Source organism: Planococcus citri, chromosome 1 (assembly GCF_950023065.1).
Source record: "Planococcus citri chromosome 1, ihPlaCitr1.1, whole genome shotgun sequence".
Lineage (NCBI taxonomy): Eukaryota > Metazoa > Arthropoda > Insecta > Hemiptera > Pseudococcidae > Planococcus > Planococcus citri.
In genome coordinates, this window is record NC_088677.1 from 18,740,251 (window position 1) to 18,757,055 (window position 16,805).

The 16,805-nt window shown below is 34.4% G+C and overlaps 2 protein-coding genes and 1 long non-coding RNA gene across 6 annotated transcripts; 1 reads left to right on the forward strand and 2 right to left on the reverse strand.

Annotated features, from left to right (window-relative positions):
* Positions 1-546: 546 nt before the first annotated feature.
* LOC135849677 (uncharacterized) lies at positions 547-2,971 on the reverse strand. 2 transcript variants are annotated; one of them, XM_065370191.1, is made up of 4 exons: positions 2,766-2,971; positions 2,432-2,622; positions 2,297-2,356; positions 547-2,216 (listed from the first exon to the last, which is right to left on the reverse strand). In XM_065370191.1, exons 2-4 carry the CDS (start codon positions 2,475-2,477, stop codon positions 862-864), a joined length of 1,461 nt encoding a protein of 486 aa, XP_065226263.1. In that variant the 5' UTR covers positions 2,478-2,622; positions 2,766-2,971; the 3' UTR covers positions 547-861. The 2 variants fall into 2 exon arrangements, with proteins under 2 accessions (XP_065226263.1, XP_065226262.1); XM_065370190.1 differs by having other exon boundaries at positions 2,432-2,971.
* Positions 2,972-3,075: 104 nt separating this feature from the next.
* On the forward strand, positions 3,076-6,391 carry LOC135849680 (uncharacterized). The gene is made up of 3 exons (XR_010559603.1): positions 3,076-3,503; positions 5,830-5,924; positions 6,053-6,391. It is a non-coding gene; the product is annotated as an uncharacterized LOC135849680 (long non-coding RNA).
* Positions 6,392-10,185: 3,794 nt separating this feature from the next.
* On the reverse strand, positions 10,186-16,582 carry LOC135849679 (uncharacterized). Of its 3 annotated transcripts, XM_065370196.1 has the most exons (5): positions 16,408-16,582; positions 16,071-16,200; positions 15,669-15,883; positions 14,877-15,589; positions 10,186-11,295 (listed from the first exon to the last, which is right to left on the reverse strand). In XM_065370196.1, coding segments are annotated over exons 1-5 (1,062 nt in total). In that variant the 5' UTR covers positions 16,411-16,582; the 3' UTR covers positions 10,186-11,294. The 3 variants fall into 3 exon arrangements, with proteins under 3 accessions (XP_065226268.1, XP_065226269.1, XP_065226267.1); XM_065370195.1 differs by lacking the exon at positions 10,186-11,295 and having other exon boundaries at positions 14,625-15,589; XM_065370197.1 differs by lacking the exons at positions 14,877-15,589; positions 15,669-15,883 and having other exon boundaries at positions 16,408-16,567.
* Between the last annotated feature and the right edge of the window lie 223 nt (positions 16,583-16,805).

Consider the following 16,805-nt stretch of genomic DNA (forward strand, 5'->3'; position numbering starts at 1 on the left):
AACAAAAAAAAAAAACAAAACAAAACATAACGAAAATTTTGATAGCAGGTTTTTCAAAAAACACACAAAAAAACATCAAAATTTGAATAAAAACCATTTTTGAAAAGAGAAACTGACAAAAGCTCGAAACAGATAATTATCAATACTTCGAAAGTAAGCTACTCGTAGATCAAAATGAAAAAAGAAAGCATGAAAAAAATACATATCACAATCCGATCTTTATAATTCAAGTATTTCAACACTGGGAGTCAAACGACAAAAAAAAAAGAAAAAGAAATGTGCGTTCGATGTTCGAATGGATCATACAGATTTAAGATTAGCTAACCTCCCTTAGTCCGTTCGGTGAAGATCCATCCATCCACATACAAGATTTGGATTATTTACATACCTATATTATATTTGATTCATTTTTTTTTCAAATAAAATGTTGGTTGAACATGTGGCTTTTTTGTCAAAATAGTGAGACAGGTGGATATTGAAAATGAATTCGATCAGTTCCCAACATCCAGCTCTTATATCCTCCCGAGAAATGATTACTCGTTAATATCCAAATCTGTGTAGTGATCATTTATTTACCAGACTCGACCCCTCTGACAAAATATATCTACCTACTATCAACGAAAAAGAAAAGAAAAACCATTAAAAAGAATGAAAAAATCTACTTGTACCTACACCTCGAAACAATACACGTTCACCACTTGAAAAATATTATTCGCTCCTGCTCAATCGAAGATCCCTAAATAAAAAACTAAACATATACCACAATACTGCTGAGTCGTATTTCGCTGCACAAAAGTACGATTTGATTGTCTGGAAAAACCTTTATTTCCCTAAAGGCTTATTAGGTATATTTGGGCTGGGTTATTTTGCACCGTCATTATTGGGGTTCGTGGCGTTTACCAAGTATTCCATTAATTGCTTCAGCAGCATTTCAAGCTCCGGATAGTTCCTTTTAGCCTTGGTTGATTGTTGGTTGACCTCTTGTTGATCTTCGGATTTGCCCAAACCGAACGTTTGTTTTAGTAATCGTTTGAAGAATTCGTGAAAGGAGGCAGGAATCGGATCAGTTCTTACTGTTGTCGGCTGTGGTGTTGTTGTGATCGTTGTCGTTGGTGTCGTCGATGTAGCTGCAACCTCTGCAACCTGTTCAACCAAATCCGTGGTACGAATTTTTATCTTCAGTAGCCTTTCCAGTACACTGGCTGTGACCATTTCGTCGATATCACTCGGTAAAATATATAACTGAGGAGGCGATCGCTTGCTAATCATGTATGTGTCGTTACGCTGCTGCATCATGAGGTTACGCATTAAATCAAACATCGACTCTTGAGGGAACATCAGCAATAAGGACATGAGGCTTTTGATATCGTTCTTGTTTCGAATGTAGGATGTCAGTCTGGGTAGCTCTTGGTCCAGTTTCATCTCTTGTATTTTACCGAAAACCTGATCCGCCAAGTTTTCAATGGCCTGGGATAAGTATAACTTGAGAGCGTTAAAAGCAACGTTTTCCGTATCGGTCACCGTTAGGTTAGAATTCGAAGAGTGAAACAGATTATAGTACTTGACTCGTCGCGAGTAGTCGTTGATCAGATTGAGCAGAGTGTTATTCGGAAACCAGAGTATTTGGCTGATGATGTAACGAATATTGTCTTCGTTTCTCAGGTATACCAGTAAGTTGGGTAAGGCGTTGGCATTATTCATCTTTTCGATTTGCGAATACGTTCGATTGACGATTGAATCGAGTGTCTGGTCAAAGTACGCCTTGAACGCTTCCTGACTGAAACCCTCTTTAGTGGTGAACATTTGGTTTATATGGCCTCGTTCCGTGGCGCGTAAAAAGTACAACAACGACCATTTCGGGCGAATTTCCAGCAGCTCGCTTTGTGCCAGAACACCAGTTATATGAGGTTGACGGAGTAACGCTGTCAAATTCGAACTGAAATCCGGGTCGCCGTGACTGATTTTGCCCAGCAGTCGTCTAGATACGAACGATTTGCGGAAATTATGATACCACAGTTCGGTCAAGTTGAGGTTTTCGTACTCGCTGACGGTGAGATTTTGCGAATTAACCGTGTAGATCTCCCCGCAGTCGCAGGATATTTGATCGATGCATCGAGCTTGGCTCCGACAACCGTACAGGTTACATAGGACGTCGCAGGTGATCTGACAAGCGGTGTCGCCGAATAAGATGCAGCTCAGGTGCGGTTTACGAGCAGCTGTGGATATGGCGATTGATTAAAGAGATGTCGATAGCAGATGAAAAGGACAAAGATGAAAAATTATGTCTCTAATTTACCTGCCGATGAATTTCTTGGTTGGTTTACGATCAGCGAAGGGGATGAAATACCACTTTGAACTGGAAAAAAGTGATATTTTTACAAAAACGTGTAAACAGAAATAAAACTAATTGTCAAATCGTTGAGAAACTTACTCAAAAATTGTACTACGAAACCAAATATCATCAAATTTCGAATCATATTGAACGTCCAGATGAAATTGATGACGGAATTTATGCTCTACAAAGAATAGGATCTTGGATTTTCAAATTTTCGAGTACTTCTTCATTTGTACCAAATTGAAACAAGTTCAAGACAAAAAGACTCGCCGAAGGTGGCGTGGTTTCTAAAAAAGATCACGATATGAAATTTCGCGCTCTAATTATTTACCAAATGACCCCGGGGAGCAAACGAATCAAAAATTTGACAGATTTTCGATAAAAAGTCAATAATTGAGCATACGTTAATAAGTCGAATTTCTGCACTCACTTTTGTGTATCCGATGATCGCGGCACTTTTCCGATTAACGTATTGGAATTTACGAAAACTATTCCGAGTATGGTGAATCTTCCTATAGAAGTTCAATTTTGAAGAATTTATTCGATAATATCGATAATGCGTTTATTAATTTTTAATATTGTGTTTAATCAAGAAATAGTTCTAATACGAGAGCCTTTAATTTACAGTAGCGATAGGGAAAATTACTGATCGAATGTTCTAATACTTCTTACCAACTCGGATAATTCATCCTCCCCTCTTTCCTCTCTTGCCTTTTTTCGATCTGAAGAATGTGCAGTCACGCCAGCGCCATACCACCGAAAAATGAAATGTGCCTTGGTTAAAAATATGCAACGATTTTATTAGTTTTGGGCTTTCACAGTCGATTTAAATTTTAGTATTACGAGTATAAATAATCAAACGTAAATGTATTGGAATGTTTCAGTTTTACAATCAATGAAATCTTATAAAGAACGAACCGTATAGGTATACCTACTTATCATGAGTAATTGAGTATCGAGCTTAACAGCATTTTGATGTTTTGAATAGTGACGTCATTGTTTTATAAATAATTAGTGTTTTAATAAAAATATTTACTTAAACTTATAGAATGTTTAAATTAAAAATTCAATCAGCCCATGAATCTGAAGATTTTGTTAGCCCCCTTTATGCTATTCAATTTCAAATTGATTCTGAAAATTTTCCAAATTGAAATATTCTGTGAAAAAGGTACGTATTTTTGGAGGGGAAAAAATTGAATTGTTGTGTGTGTTCGAAAAAAAAACTCATTTTTTAAAACACATTTATGAATAAATTTTCCAGCTTGTAAATCTAAACGTTTTGTTAGCTCTGTTACTCGTGAATTAGTGCTACTTAATTTCAAATTGATTTTGAAAAGTTTTCCTCTTTTAAAAAAAGTTGTAAACGCTGCATAAAATTGATTTTTTTTTGTATTATTGAAAAAAATGACAAAATAAAATAAATAGGTACCTATTACTCTCAGTGGTCTTCCCGAATAAAAATATTCAGAATGTGATGAACCAGATGAAAAAATTCGGAAGAGCATTTATAAATAGACATCTGATCGGTGTGCGTTGAAAAAATTTCAGGAGCTCAGGAGCCGATTTTTCTATTTTTATCAATTGAATCGGTCAGTGCAGAAAGGGCATAAGTCCATTTTTGCGTTTTTCAGGAATAACAAAAAACTGATTCATTCAAAAATCAAAAAATTTCAGTAAACGTGCTTAAGGTCATTGAAAGAGGACCCCAAGACACAACTTTTAGCGCAGTTTCCAAAAAAAAATATTCACGTGCGCCAGTGCTGTTGGTGCCTAAACAAATGGGACTTAGACCCTTTCTGCACTGAATTGACAAAATTTCTTTCGAAATTTCTCGGGCACGAATGGGGCTTGATTCTACATCTAAGTACATCATTTAGACTGCCATCCCGTTTAAATTGACCAAAAACCCCTCGAGTTCTAAGACTTTTTGTCGAAGTTGTTAATTTTTTCATCCTTTTTCAGTTCAGAGATTAACTTAAATTTCAAAAAATGGTCTTCTCAAAAATGTTAGTTATTTTTCAAGGAATTTAAAAAATTTTACAAAAAAGTCATAAATGCGGATCCGCCCTTTTTCTGCGCCCAAATACCACTTTCCCGGCAGTTTTGCGGAAATCTGACATCACCAGTCGATCCGCCATACTTTGAAACCCCCATTTCCGCAAAAAATTTTTTTTCAAAAATGTGACTTGTTACCTTTCTGCACTGACCGATTCAATTATAGAAATTCAATTTCATGCGACAGTCATACTAAAAGTAGTGTAGAGCTGAAATATAGCTTATAGGTACATTCTGTAATCATTGACGTTGAAAATCGATTGGTAGCAATTTTTTAAATCGTCTCAAAGCTCCTGGTATTTTGTTTTTCGATTTTCAAAAAAAAAATTATTAGGTAAACGAGTCTGTATGGAATTTATGTTTTAAAAAGATTCAAACTCGAATTTATCAAGTTCAGCTCTCTCGGCTCCAATTAATTTTTTTAATTCAGTGGTTGGTACCTTATTGCTCATTGTGACAAAAATCCACTGAAACCTGTAAAATGGCTTGAAACCGTTACAAATCAAACAATCTGCTGAATATTATTAAAAAAACAACGTTGAAACCCTATTGTTCCATATCCATACACACCAGATGAAGCCCTAGCATTCATTTTGAACCGAATTTGACCAAAGATGGCTATATTTCTGAAGCAAGAAAAGGAGCCAAAATCAGAAATGCAGATATCTATCCTTCATATAACAAAGTAAACGCTGCAAAAAAGAATTATCACCCGCGGAGAACTAGGGTGGTCCTTATTTTTGAAGTTGGGATTTTCTTCCATCCCAACCCCCGAAGTGGTGACCTCTGGTGAGAAAATAATTCCCTATTTTTTATTTTTTTCATTTTCGAAAAACTCGGGCTGCGGCGGTGGGTCCCTCGATTTTGAAAAATTTTATAAAATACAAATTCACTGTAAAAATTTAAAATTTCAAGTTGTGTTACCTCTAAAAAGTCTCTTTTGAGTAAAATAAACTCTAATGCCGATCTTAGCTCCCTCCATTAAAAATTAGGCTGACCCCCCCCCCCATGGCTGCAAATTAATGTAAAATACGAATTTCAGCTATTCTATGGGACCGACTCGGTTTTCTAGGGATTGGGCTAATATCCTCGTGAGAGTTCATTTTACTCAAAAGAGGCTTTTTAAAAGTGTTAGAACTTATTTTTGTATTTTAAACATTTTGCTTCGAAGTTGGATTTTTGGAGATTTTTGGAAATCGAGAGACCCACCCACCACAGCCCGAGTTTATTCAAAAATAGGGAAATATTTCCTCACCAGAGGTCACCACTTTGAGGGTTGGGAGCAGAAGAAATCGCGATTTTTCTTTTGTTATGTATTCAAGGACCGCCTTACTTAGAACATTGAAATTTCAGATGCAGCTTTGTGAAATATTTCACTTCCGAATGAAAGTATCTTATGCTCATCAGTACAAAAAATGTTGTTTTCATCATTATTTTAGGTGCTAAAGTTCCTCTTCAATCTTTATTCAACAAAACAATTTGTAGACTCTTGAAAATAGTAACAGTTCCTCAATCCATTCTACCCCAAATCGAGGTAAGTCAGAACAAGTTATATTTTATTCCACTGTGCGAAAGCTACTATGACAATTACAATCCACAACTAAAAGTTATATAAGTTATCTTTATTCCTTATTTATAAACAAATTGTACCCTTTGGGCCAGATGTCTTTGCCGCCACCCTCCAAAAATGGAGATCATCTCCAATCAAACAAAATCAGTGACGACAGCGACGATGATACAAATACCAGTTCAACAAGGAGTTCAGATGACAATCTACGCCGCTGCAAAATAATATTTGATGGATTACAAAAGATAAAAACTAACAACTAGGGAGCCCCTTTCCAAACTACCTGAAAATTATCAAAGAAGAATTAAAAGAACTACAGAATTTAAAAGAAAAGTATCAAGCAAAATTAATTGACTGTGAATTGGATAATAATGTTAATCTGGAAGAACAAAACAAATTTCTGCAAATATACAAATACCTTTGTAATTGATTAATTGCCCACCAAACTTTGTTAAAAAAGAAATCAAAATTTTAACAGACTTCATTGATTAGACTTCCACAATCTGAACTTCCAAAGTTCAATGATGTAAGGGTAAGGGCACCAATTATGGACCAGTCCGCAATATGGACCAGCGCCCGTTCTCATTGGTAATTAGCGCAATCTGTCAGGAAAAAATGTATTATGATGTATTTTTCACCAAAAAAACGAATGAGACCAAAATTACAACTGTAAAGTCAAAACTCACTGAGAAATTTACAAAAAACTGTTTTGAGACACTGAAAATTTTTTTTAGTGTGTTTTTCAACTTTTATTAAAATATATAGGTATGTGGTGTAATTTTCTAAATGTCATTGATATTTATAATATAAAAAAAGGATGTAGTTTCTGCTGGAGTGATCAGTTTTTGTTAAAAATGAGGGTAGGTACAGAAATTTTTGGTGCAAAGTTTTTTTTTATGGGGTGCGCTCATATGGACCACCTGTGATATTGAATTTTTTACTCATTCTTTACGGCCGCTGAAAAGGGGAATGCTCGAAATACTTTTTTTTTGTTCATTTCTACTAATAAATAATGATGTTTTGAAACGTAAAAATATGTTTATTTTGAAATTATTCTTTAGGTGGTCCATATTAGGCATCCAAAATTTTGAACTGTCATTTTGACACTCGTCATTCAACAATTTAAAAAAAATATTCAAAATTAACCTGAACTGCTTAGAATAAGGTTTTTTGTTCATTTCTACAAATAAGTATGACCTTTTGAAAAATGTAAAAGTATGTTTATTTTGAAATTTTATAGGTGGTCCATATTAGGCGTCCAAAATTTCGAACTGTCATTTTGACACTCATCACTCAACAATAAAATAAACATACTTAAAGATGAACTTTACCCCTGAAGTTTTGTACAGTGTTAGTGGAATGATGGAACTTCATTTTAAGCCTTTGCGGAGGTTTCTTCCCCCTATATTTTTCAAGTGGCAATCCTCCAAAAAAAAGTGGTCCATATTTGGTGCCTCTACCCTTACATTGTACAAGGCACATGGATTAACTTCCAAAACATCTTCACAACAATGGTTCATATAAACAAAAATATGACCAATCTTGAGAAGAATACATATTTCTCTGCACAATTGTCTTGAAGGAGACGCGGAATATTTTATAAAGATCATTGATATTGCTGAAAACAACACTCTCAGTACTTGGCGCATCATCAATAAATATTAACACAATCCGTTTCAACAATAGGCTTTTTTCACTTGTTGATACTACATAATCAACCTTTGATGGAATGTAAAGTTCATCTTTGCAAATTAATCTCAGGCGGAGGTTATACTGAAGATGAAAGATGCGGACGAAGATGAAAAGTAAAATCAAATTAACTTTTCATCGCCGAATCTTTCATCTGATTGGTCAATTTACCATCACTAACCAATCAGGTGCGAGTAGACATCTTCGTCCACATCTTACATCGTCAGTATAACCTCCGCTTTAGTCAACCCAGTTTCTCAAGTTATGATATCACTATTCCTTACAAAAACATCAAAAGAAGTAAGAACTGAATGGGAGAAAGAGCTATCTTCAAAAAACAAATTCTATACATTCCACATTCCATGACTTCTTGGAATATATGAAAGCTCAAGCAAAATATGCACTCAATTGAGCAAATCCGCAATCATCTGGACAGTTTCCAAAAAGAGGCATCAATATGTCAGCTGTGTTGCCACAGTCATCTACTACAATGTTCTACCAATATTGCAAACGTACCACCAATCATTTTATGCAAAAATGTGCAGATTTCCTGAAGTTAGAACCAGTGGCCTGAAACACATACGTGAGAAAGCAGCGAATCTGTTTCCAGTGTATGTGACAAAAATGTAATGAGTCGTGCAAGAAGTTTACATGCAGAATCTGGCATTGCTATCACAACACATTGATCCACTGTGATATGAAGAATATGTACAACATACCAGTACATCAAAAACAGCGGAAGAATATAGTAAAAAATATGACTGGTATTGGCTACCTGTTGGTGTACATAAAATTTATGCAGGGTGCAGAAACAGCAAAGAGCACTCATTTTACCCATTGGGATGATGTCTGAAGAGGCTCAAGAATCTTGCAATAAAATTTATATCCAGTAAAATTCAGGATCAACATTCCAGATCAGACTCTCCGGTGCACATCACAGAAGATGTTTTCAAAATGATGATGCTACTATCAGATCCTGTTTTTTCAAACATCCGTTCACCTAAAAAAAAATCTTGGAAATTCCAAAAGAAGGCTTTGTTAGAAGAAACAAACAATGATGATGTTACTGATAATGATGAAAATGAAGAATGTTGAAGTGCAGCTCGGTCATTTGTTCAATTTTTATTCGGTTTTTTGATTTTTATTGCAATTTTAGTTACTATCTTTGTTTTTAAATGATTGATTGTATAGTCAATTGAAACTTAGTTTATTCAATGTTGTGGTTACGTATTCGTACTTTAGTTAGGTACCTACATATTTACTTTAATTTTGTATTTTAATTTACAAGGTGCCCAGAAATATCGAGTACCCCTAAAAAAGTTTTCTACTAAAATACTTCGGTTGGTCACAGTAAATGATAATAATGATAGGATAGCACATGATTGGTTGTTGGACTGGAGGGATAACATACCAATCATATGCATCTATTTCACGTTGCCAACCTATATTTTTAATGAAAAACTTTCTTAGGGGTACTCGATATTTCTGGGCACCGTGTAGTATTTTTTTGCCAACTTCGGTTACATTTTTCATTATACATATTTCCATAACTGAAATAATATTTCTATCTTTGTGTTCTTTTGATATTGTGTTTCTTTTCCTTTTGTATCCTAAGAGAATTTGTACCTTTGTACCTAAACCTACTTTTTTTTTTGCATGTGGTAAGGTTTTTATACTTTGTAGGTATACTTTAGTCAAGTTTTTCATTACCTTATCATGACTGAAATATTATTCATGGTACCAGACTGAAACTTTTTTTCATTCATATTGTGACCATCCAATATATGTACATTACACAACTACTTGTTCATATTTGCATCTTCTGAGACTTTTATAAGGGTTATGATCCTAAATAACACGAAAATTGAATTCTAGAGTTCGAAAAACTAGTATAATACAATATTATACATTGATACTTTACTCGACTTTTTAAAAAAATCTGCCCGCTTGCACTTCTCTCCTGGAGCTCTGTTTAGGGCTGAACCCAAAAAAATATCATCGATACCCCACTCGACTTTTTCAAAAATTTTCTCTTTTGCACCGCCCCCCTCTTCAGGGGCTCATTCCGGTTTCGGACCAAAATAATGTCCAAAAATGAATTCTAGAGGCAAAAAAACGTACATATCAATACCCCACTCAACTTTTTCAAAAATTTGTCCCTTTACACCCCCCTTCCCTCCTGAAGCCTCATTTGGGGTTCAAACCAAAATAATGTAAATGAATTCAGCGCCTCAAAATACCCATGTATCAAAAAGATTGACGTCAAAATTTGCATTCTTTTTGGAAATATGATTTCTGATACCCTAGAAAACAAATCTGTCCACTGTGTGTCAGTGCCATTGGAGTCATCATTGGAAATGAGATATTCATTCCAAGGTCCATCTTCACATTGATCGAATTAAAATTTTTATTTTCGATGTAGAAAATCAACGGTTTTTGAGGTTTTTTCTAAACGTGTGATTGAATAGGTACCTACTGCACCAGAAACACAGTTTTCAACTGAAATTAGCTTTTATGGCATTTTAAGTGAGCAAATGCATTGTTCGTTAATCGTATTTATTGCATTGATAACAAAACACGATCTGGCGCAATATACGAGTGATGATAAATCTTATTTCGAATAAAATCATTCGAACTACTACACCATTCATCTGTAAAAAAAAAAAAAAAAAAAACTCCATCGCCAGCGAAGTAGTATTCGAATACGTATTTATCGTATCACATCCTGCCATTCCGAATAAAATAGGATATCTAGTGTCATCATCTGATCGTGAATTTGACCCGTTAGCAAATACTGGAATCTGCGACTCTACTTAATCATTGTACGTGGATATCACTTCTATGAACGTTTCCATTGCTCCAGCCAATAAAATCTCGTCTCTATAGACTGTATTATTAACCAACCCGAAACCAGTCTTCTCACCTAAGCAGGGTGATTGGTAACAAACACTGGAATCTGCGGATGATGGTTGTACATGATTCAATACTTGCGTAATATTGTAGCCGTTTTCATGGGCGAATACTTTAATGAAATCACTGGGAAAGAGAAACAATTGTCTCATAAGGTATTTAACGTCTTCTTCGTCTCGGACGTGTTTCATAATATCGCCGAAGCTCTCCTTACCCTCGATCTTTCTAAACTGCGCGAAAAGATCGTCGCTCAGTTCGTCTATTTTCTCTTCCAAGTATTTGCGAAATTTATAATGATTCAAGGTATTGTTAGAAGCCACGTAATGATTGAGAATACCCCGAGGTGCCGGTTCCAGATGGGAGAAATTCAGTCCAACTTGCGATTCCAACATGGTCGGTAATCGGGTTAGAATATCTCGAGCTGTAGTATGAGGATTACGTAGATCAGCGAGAAGGTGATTGGATAGCTTGGAATTGGACTTGATCGCATCTTTTATTTGCGAAGATGTGTCTGAGCGTCGGAAACGATGATTCCACAGATCGTCCAGGGATAGGGTTTGATATTCGGAGGTGTTCACGATGTTAGCTGAGACGTTGTATTCTTCTTGGCAATCGCAGTAGACTCCGTTGGAGCAGGTGCCGTTGCTCCAGCAGCCGTACATGTCGCAGAGAACTTCGCAGCTGATTTGGCAGGCTGGGTTGCCGAACAAGATGCAGGAAAGTTGAGGCCGCAGAGTATCTAGAGAACAGAAGATTACCCATGGTTAAAGAGTGCGAGGTTGAATATTGGGTTAGAAAAGGGGGTGGGAGGAATGGGCACTGGGCAGGGCGGTGTATTGAGTAATATTTTTACTGTAAAGTTGCCTAGATGATTACCACCAAAAGCCGGTTAATATGTTATCGATGATTTCTACAGAATTATCTGTTGTTATCAGATAATTCAGAAAGATGGATTACTGAATTGTGACATGAAAAGTCAAGTTGGTGATCCTATCCGCGGGAAGATTATGATAATTCAGATTTGTAGGAACCATTTGATGAATTAAAAAAAAAATCGTTCTAGTGATGATAGTTTCTTCAGCCAAGAAAAAGCAATTCATTCTCTAAAACAGCCTGTTACTTTCAAGTTTTATTCTGGTGAATTTTTGAAATTGGTTGAAACGGTCTAAGTATATAATATTAAGTAGGTAGGTACTAGGTACGTTGATTTTTCGAGATTTTTTATAAAATTTTCTCCTAATTCAGCCCCAAAATTAAGTAATTTTTTCTGCTTAAATTTTTGAAAAATTCCCCTGTTTACCTACAGATTTTTTTTTTGAGTTTTTTTTGGACTTTGAGACTTGATGGTTCTATTTAGAGTTTTTTGAGGATTTTTTTGATTTTTTTTTTCAAGTTTTATTCTTTTGAATTCTTACAGATTTCATTTTTCAAATTTTTGACCAATTTTCACCGGATTTTTTTTACTTTTGTGTCTAAATTTTTGTGAAGTGGTCGCAATTTTATCGTTCAAATTTCGTGAATTTTTTTTCAATTCTTGCGATGTTTTTTCTTAAATTTTAGTGCTTTTTGCCTTAATTTTTTCGGTGGAGTTTTTCTACTTTTAAACGAATTTTTATTCTGGAATCCTCGTGATTTTTTCCAATTTTTTTTTGACAAAACTTTGTTTTTTGGTGCATTTTGAATTTCACTCTCGAGTTTTATTCTTAAGGGCTTATGATCTTGATTTATTAAAAGAAGATCACAAAGAGGTTTTTCAAGATTATTTTTTGACTATTTTTTTTTGACTCCCCAGATCTTGATCTTTGCTCTGCTTCCTGTTTTGGTCATTTTCTCTGAATTTCAATAATTTTGTCACCTTTTTTCCATTTTTTTAAATCGTGTCAATTTTTGACAGTTTTGATAGAGGTTTTTTTTTCTTTTTGAAGCAATGTAAGTATATTTTTTTGTATTCGAGTTTTTAAAATGATTTTCAAAAATCTCTTTTTTTTCAAATTTGGATTACAAGCTCACCCCCCCCTCGTTCTTTATCTTTGATTTTAATAAGTTTTCTGTTCTGAAATGATTTTTCTTATTTATGGGATTTTTTTACAAATCATTGTCTATTATTTCGCAAACACTCGAAAAAAATTTTTTCATCAAATCCTCGCTCATGTGAAAATGTTTGCTATTTAACAATTGGTATTTTTGTGTTTGATTTTTCGAAATGATTTCGAATAAAATATTCAATTTCGTTCCTCCCTGTTTCGGTAGACTTCCCCCTCTTCTTTCAATTTTGCAATTTTGTTTCCGGAATCCAATATCTTCTTCGTGATTTCTTTTTACATTTTGATCTACGAGTATTTTACTTTCAAAACGTTGGAAAAGAAAAAACTCTCTCCTGATTTTTAAGTTTTTTATTGCAAAGATTTTTTCAATTTGAAAATATCTTTGCAATAAAAAGCTTGAAAATAAGGAGAGTTTTTTCTTTTCCAATTATTGGACTCCTTAGTTTTGGTTCATCCTTAACCTTTCAAAACGTTGATAAATAATTATCTGTTTTGAGGTTCCGCAAGTTGTTTTTTTTTTCAAAAATGGTTTTTATTCAAATTTTGATGTTTTTTTATGCTTTTTGAAAAAACTGCTAACAAAATTTGCATTAAGTACTTTTTTTTTGCATTCTAAAATTAAATGTAATGTTTTAAATGCATTTAAAGTTTTTTGGTTGCCACTTTTTTCTACATTAAAATTTTTTCTTGGTTACTTTTTGGTTACCTACTTTTTTTGAGTAAAACTCAAGAGTCAAGATGATCAAACAGAAAAAAATAATTCGAACTTCAAAAAAAAATTGTTTGAAGAGAGAGGAAATTCGGAGGACCCTCCCTCATAACTGGAATGGGGGAGAAAAAGAGAAAGAGAGGGATCTATGAATGAAAGATATCAAGATGCAGAAAAATCCACCACAAAAAGCTGAAAATATCTTAAAGAAGCTTCTTCCCTCCCAGCTCAAAAAAAATATATCAAAATTTACAGGAAATCATGATTTTTGGAAGAAGAAAAATCACAATTCCACAAAAATATGAGCAAAAAATCACTCGTATTTTTAAAACACAAAACTCAAAAAAAAAAAAAAAACAGTCAAAATTTAGGCAAAAAAATGACCACAATTTAGAACAAAAACTAAAGAATCGTGAAAATTCAAAGTTGAAAAGGTCTACCAAAACTGGAGAAACTTCCCCAAAATTTGAGAATTTTGAGAAAATCATCGAAACATTTGAAAAAACAGAACTCGCGAAAATTCAAAAAATCATACCCATCAGAATAGGAAAAATCTACAAGAAATTCAAAAGAAAACTCACCAAATCGACGAAGAAAAAAATTCACAAAATTCAAAAAAAAAAATCAAACCGAAATAAGGAGAAATACAGACTATTTGAGCAATAAAATCACACAAGCTCGAGGGGAAATTTTAATGAAAAAATCACAAGAATTCAAGGTGATAAAATTGAGCAAAAATTAAGGCGAAAAAAATCATCAAAATTCAGAGTAAAATCATGGAAAAATTATTTTTGAAAAAAATCACCATCAAAATTCAAGATTTAAAAATCAATCAAAACAGGTAAAAATCCACTAAAAACCCATCGAGAAATTCAAAAATAATAATACCTGTCGAAATTAGAAAACCTTCAAGTACAGTTCAAAAGAAAAATCATCAAAAATGAAAAAATTAAATTCGTAACGCTGAAAAAGCAGTGATGCCGTTTAGATGAAAGCAATGTTTTTTTCCGTAGAATTTTGAATAAAATTTTGAAAAAAAAGGTAATTTGTGAAAAAACTCGGAAAAAGTAAATTTTAGAGACCAACACTTTCAAAAAGAATACTTAACCAAGCACAATTTCTGAATTTGGTCTTTTATCCGCACTAGATTCTTCATGTCTATTGAGATAAATTTCCAGATTGCTGTTGCACAAAAATGAAAAAATTCAGATTCAGAAAATGTTGTCAACATTAGAAGATTTGCTGTTTTTGATCAATAATTTATCCTTTCTTACTGGGGAACGAATGACGTTGATTCGAAGGATGTTGAGTAAATGGGCGAATAATTGAATTTATATTTAGAGCTACGAATAAATTAAAAATACAAGTAAAATAAAGCATGAAAAATAATTTCATTTGATTCCTGAAACATGCCCCATACGAAGGCCTTTCTCAGGTTTTGGAAACCAATCTATGTGAATATGCATTATAAATAATGTTGTGGCAGTGAAAATGAGAAAAATCAAATCCGCAATCATCTACCAATAAGTGCTGAGCACAGTTCTTCACATGCTAAGCTGTTCGTACCATTCTTTATACCAGTGATTTGTGGTGCTGCCGTTCCCGCCATAATATCGAACCGGTTCCAACGTAGCATTATTGGTCTTCCATAATTGCCGTTGATTCTTTACCAAAAAAGGCAAATACCTCGCAAAATAGACATTTCTCAGTTTGGCCACCAAATTCTCTGTGTATTCGTAATCGAACGGAATATCGAGTTCGAAAATACCGTTAGCTTTCTTGCAGTAGATGATCATCTTGGCCAATGGTAAATTAGTGATAAGCATGCCTATCTGAACTTGAGCATAATTGGCGTGTTTTTTACGCATCTGTACCTCGCCTGTTGTCGAGTTGACGCTAAAAAAGCTGACTCGTTTTAGGAAATCGATTCCTTCTTTTTCTTGACCAATGAAGGGACATTTCACCTCGACCAGGAACGTATGATTGGGTGTTTTTACAATGGCATCTGGACTATAACCGATCCAGGGTAAATTCGCGTTCACCAAGATGCCACATTCTTTACGCAGGTAGCATCCTCCTTGACTTTTGATTTTCCTCTCGAGCAGTGCCAAAGCGACGTCTTCGTGGTCGCTGCCGTATTGCATGTAAATGGTCTGCGGCCTATCGCTGATCGCCATCGTGCCTATTTTAATATCCCATTCGTTATCTGTACGTTTCTTAGAGACCGATTCGTTATCGTAAGTGAACAAATGGTAGGCAGTCGAAGCGGTTATTCTGATCTGTGAACACAGGAGGATTCTGCAGTTAGACAAATCGGCTGGGCATGTGTACTCGTACCATTATAGCTGTAGTACTAACTTGTCGTTCCATTTTCCATCGAATATTATCTTGGAACAAGGTTTGGTAAAAGATGCGCCTCGCTAAGGTCGCATTTATTTGCACGTGATCCTGGTAAAATTGCAATTCTTGCCGGGTCATTTTGTGAGTCACATTCGAGTACTTAAGTAAGATCGGATTTTGCGAGGTTACCAAACGTAGGATATCGTATCGACCAATATAGGGACCAGTCCAGACTACACACACAAGCAACAAATGCGATCGGTTTAATGAACTGTGGCATTTTTTAATATTCAACTTGCCAATTCTGAATTTATTTAAAAAGGTCATACAGCTTTGATGATAAAGTATCGTGTGAAGAGGTTATATTCGCGTCCTGTTATTGTGAAAAGAGTTTTATAAGGTGAAAAGGTTTACACTTACCAGCTGTAGATGGTGGAAATATACTTTTGGAAGAATTGTCAGCATTTTGTGTCGTTCCCAGTACAGCTAATAAAAGCTGTATGAAGGCGGAGGTTACGTAATAACGTCGTTCTGTACGGGTCAACAGAACCTGAAATTGAAAAAAGTGAAATGTAGGTACATATTTAGGCTACTGCTTAAAATGACTCAGAGGTTACTACAAACGTAGAAAAGTATCCCCATGGCCCACTTTTTTAAATGAAGATTTTATAATGAGAAGAAGATGGCACATGCCACATGGCAAGAGGTATATCGACAAGTTATAAAAGTTGACAAAAATTTAAGGCCTTTTACTTACCATTATGATTCTAAACACAGATTTTCATTTGTAAATTATAATAATATAAACTGGCAAAATAAAACCGAAAAGTTGACTAGAATTTGGTATCGTATATGCTGGGCAACTTGCCTGATAGATGAATTTCTTAGATTATCATCCTGCGCGTAAATGTGAAGCCACAGTTAATGAACGATAAATTATCTGAAATGAAGATTGATGAAGCGATATTGATAATTTCAATTTGAAAAAAACACAAATGAGTTCAGACAAATTTAAATGGAAAGTTGTGATTAGAATTTATTATATCATTTGAATGGAAATGTCATTTTGATCATTTTTTAAAATACCTATATGAAATTTCAATGATATTCTGATGCATTATTCAATTATGATTGTAGACTCCGGTTCACTCACCT

Excerpts from the sequence above, each read along its gene's own strand:
- LOC135849677 (XM_065370191.1), bottom strand. The coding sequence starts at position 2,477 with ATGATTCGAAATTTGATGATATTTGGTTTCGTAGTACAATTTTTGA. Across the intron at positions 2,357-2,431 it reads TTTCGTAGTACAATTTTTGA|TTCAAAGTGGTATTTCATCC; the intron begins GTAAGTTTCTCA and ends ACTTTTTTCCAG. Across the intron at positions 2,217-2,296 it reads ACCAAGAAATTCATCGGCAG|CTGCTCGTAAACCGCACCTG; the intron begins GTAAATTAGAGA and ends CCATATCCACAG.
- LOC135849679 (XM_065370195.1), bottom strand. Across the intron at positions 15,884-16,070 it reads ATTTCCACCATCTACAGCTG|TCTGGACTGGTCCCTATATT; the intron begins GTAAGTGTAAAC and ends TTGTGTGTGTAG. Across the intron at positions 15,590-15,668 it reads GATGGAAAATGGAACGACAA|ATCAGAATAACCGCTTCGAC; the intron begins GTTAGTACTACA and ends CTGTGTTCACAG.